The 3,388-nt window shown below is 41.7% G+C and overlaps 1 gene segment (V, D, J or C); it reads right to left on the bottom strand.

Annotated features, from left to right (window-relative positions):
- Positions 1 to 1,354: 1,354 nt before the first annotated feature.
- LOC136172557 (T cell receptor alpha variable 22-like) lies at positions 1,355 to 1,976 on the bottom strand. The segment is given in 2 exon segments: positions 1,355 to 1,710; positions 1,925 to 1,976. Coding segments are annotated over 2 exon segments (408 nt in total).
- Positions 1,977 to 3,388: the final 1,412 nt, after the last annotated feature.

A 3,388-nucleotide genomic window follows, 5' to 3' on the forward strand; every position in this document is an offset into this window, starting at 1 on the left:
TGTAGTCCAAGGGACTCTCAAGAGTCTTCTCCAACACCACAGTTCAAAGCATCAATTCTTTGGCACTCACTTTTCTTTATAGTCAGCAATCACACAAAGATGACTGGAAAAACCATAGCTTTGACTAAATGAATCTTTTTTAGGAAGCATCACTACTAACAAAGCTAGTGGAGGTGATGGAATTCCAGTTGAGCTATTTCAAATCCTAAAAGATGATGCTGTGAAAGTGCTATACTCAATATGCCAGCAAATTTGGAAAACTCAGCAGTGGCCACAGGACTAGAAAAGGTCAGTTTTCATTCCCATCCCAAAGAAAGGCAATGCCAAAGAATTTTCAAACTACCACACAATTGCACTCTTCTCACTCACTAGCAAAGTACTGGCAAAATTCTCCAGGTCAGGATTCAACAGTATGTGAACCATGAACTTTGAGATGTTCAAGCTGGATTCAGAAAAGGCAGATAAACCAGAGATCAAATTGCCAACATCCGTTGGATCATAGAAAAAGCAAGAAAATTCCAGAAAAACATCTACTGCTGCTTTATTGACTATGCCAAAGCTGTGTGGATCACAACAAACTGTGGAAAATTCTTCAAGAGATGGGAATACCAGACCACCTTACCTGTCTCCTGAGAAATCTGTATGCAAGTCAAGAAGAAACAATTAGAAGTGGACATGGAACAACAGACTGTTTCCAAATTCAGAAAGGAGTACCTCAAGGCTGCATATTGTCACCCTGCTTATTCAACAAATATGCAGAATACATCATGCAAAATGCCAGACTGGATGAAGCACAAGCTGGAATCAAGATCACTGGGAGAAATATCAATAACCTCAGATATGCAGATGATAGCATCCTTATGGCAGAAAGTGAAGAGGAACTAAAGAACCTCTTGAAGAAAGTGTAAGAGGAGAATGAAAAAGTTGGCTTAAAAGTCAGCATTCAAAAAACTAAGATCATGACATCCAGTCCCATCATTTCATGGAAAATATATGGGGAAACAATGGAAACAGTGACAGACTTTATTTTCTTGGGTTCCAAAATCACTGTGAATGGTGACTGCAGCCATGAAATTAAAAGATGCTTGCTTCTTGGAAGCAAAGCTATGACCAACCTAGACAGCATATTAAAAAGCTGAGACATTGCTTTGCTGACAAATGTCCATATAGTCAAAGCTATCCTTTTATAAGCTATTCTTTTACTTACAAGTTAGAGGTTCTAGAGCAGAGGGAAATACAGATTGAGAAGGGAAAAGACCAAGTCCCAAATCTGTAGGGCTAAAAAGTGTTTGTGGTTATAACTATACCAATGTCCGTAAGGAATACTAAGCACTGCAAATGTCCTGTGGCGGCCTCACGTTGTGACTGAGGCTGGAGGAGGGGCTGAGCCCCGGGAGGGTTCGTGTAGAGGCTGCAGGTGCCTGGGGAGCACCGCGCTGCGCAGCACAGAAGTCCCCGAGTCTGTGGTCCGCGGAGAGGAAATGTGCAGTGAGCTGCGGCGTTCTGCAGGGACTGTCGTGGCCTTTAATCTTCCATCCTGCTTTGTCCCTGAAGGAATGTAAAACAGGTGGATGAGGCGGCCCCCAGGGTTCTGAAGATACCAGTTCACACTCTGTGGGGAAGTGGAAAAATTACACGGAAGCGTAGAGTTGGCTCCCTCCTGGAGACTCAGGGCTGGGGGACTCTGCTCCACATCCACCCCTCGCACACCTGATGAGGAAAGAGAAACAGTCACAGGCGAGGGTCACCATAACTCCTACAAAACACTGAAAGTGCCTTCACCACCCCCAACCCGCTCCTGCGCTGATCCCATAGATGATGAGAAAGATAGAAAGTCTGCAGGACTTGTCAGCTCCTCTCCCCCCCTCAACAATAGAGCAGCGCCGCACTCCTTCAGGTTCCCTGTGGGGCAGCCCCAACTCACAGCAAACCTGGGCAAACAGAAGCCCCAGCACAGCGCCTGCTAGCCTCTTCATGATGCTTCCTCTTCTTGTTGGGACATTTTCACCGCAAGACACTTAACTAAACCCTGAGGGAGTGAGTGTCATAAGTCGTTCCTGCTCCTGCAGCCAATCAGCTCACCCAACATATCCTGCTCAGGTGACCCTGACAGGACGCCCCATCCCCCACCGCAACCAACTCAGAATGTGCTGGCCAGGGGCGGGTGAGAGTGGGAAATAGAAAAGTCGTTATTTTTTGACTTAAGGGATACTTTCTGAGAACATTTCGGAGAAGGCAGACTCTGATTTGGAATTTGGGAGAATTTTAGGGAAAAGAAAGCAAAAGTTAACTGTATAGCCCCATCTTCCTCTCGCATGGCATGGATACAGTAGATTCTTCCATAATTAAATGCTTTTTCCCAGAAGTGCTGAGAATCCAGCTTTTGTTTCTCTTATGCTCTCACTTGTGGTTCTAAAGGGTCCTCATGAATCAGCATAGTATTGGAAGTTTCCCCTATTGGCTGGAACACTTTGCTGTATTAAACAGTAGTTTTTTAATTTGTTTTTTAAATTTATTGATTTTTAATTGGAGGATAATTGCTTTACAATGTTGTGTTGGCTTCTGCCATACAATGATGCAAATCAGCCATAAGTATACATACGTCCGCTCCCTTTGAACCTTCCCCCCATTCCTCTAGGTTGTCACGGAGCACCGTGTTGAGCTCCCTGCATCATAGAGCAACTTCCCACTAGCTGTCTCTTTTACATACGGTAATGTATACCTTTCAATGCTATTCTCAATTCATCGCACCCTCTCTTTCCCCTAGTGTGTCCAAAGTCTGTTCTCTATGTCTGCATTTCCATTTTTGTCCTGCAAATAGGGTCCATCAACAGATGAATGGATAAAGTTGTGGTACCTATATACAATGGAATATTACTCAGCCATAAAAAAACACATTTGAGACAATTTTAGTGAGGTGGATAAAATTAGAGCCTGTTAACCAAAGTGAAGTAAGTCAAAAAGAGAAAAACAAATATCACATATTAATGCATATATATGGATTCTGTAAAAATGGTACTGATTACTTGAAAAGTTATATATATTTAGTTTAGACTAGGGCTGCATAAAGAGCAATTTTAGTTATCTTAACCACTAGCTGGACATTGAAAACTGAATTGTAATAGTTTTATTTTTATTAAATCATCTATAATTTTAAAATAAATTATTTTAAAGAAAATTTCTATTGTAAATACATTTTTAAAACTGTTGATTACTAGTTTTGTATTCTGCTTGTTAATTTTAGTAAGCCGTTTTAGAGAAAAATAAGTGTTTTTGAAACCATATGAAGTGCTCTTATTTCAGACTTTGTAAATAATATCGATTCTCTGTCAATGGATTTGGGGGTAAAGGAATGGAAGATGAGGACCTGTATATTTTCACTGCAGTG

This window comes from Muntiacus reevesi, chromosome 7, assembly GCF_963930625.1.
Source record: "Muntiacus reevesi chromosome 7, mMunRee1.1, whole genome shotgun sequence".
Lineage (NCBI taxonomy): Eukaryota > Metazoa > Chordata > Mammalia > Artiodactyla > Cervidae > Muntiacus > Muntiacus reevesi.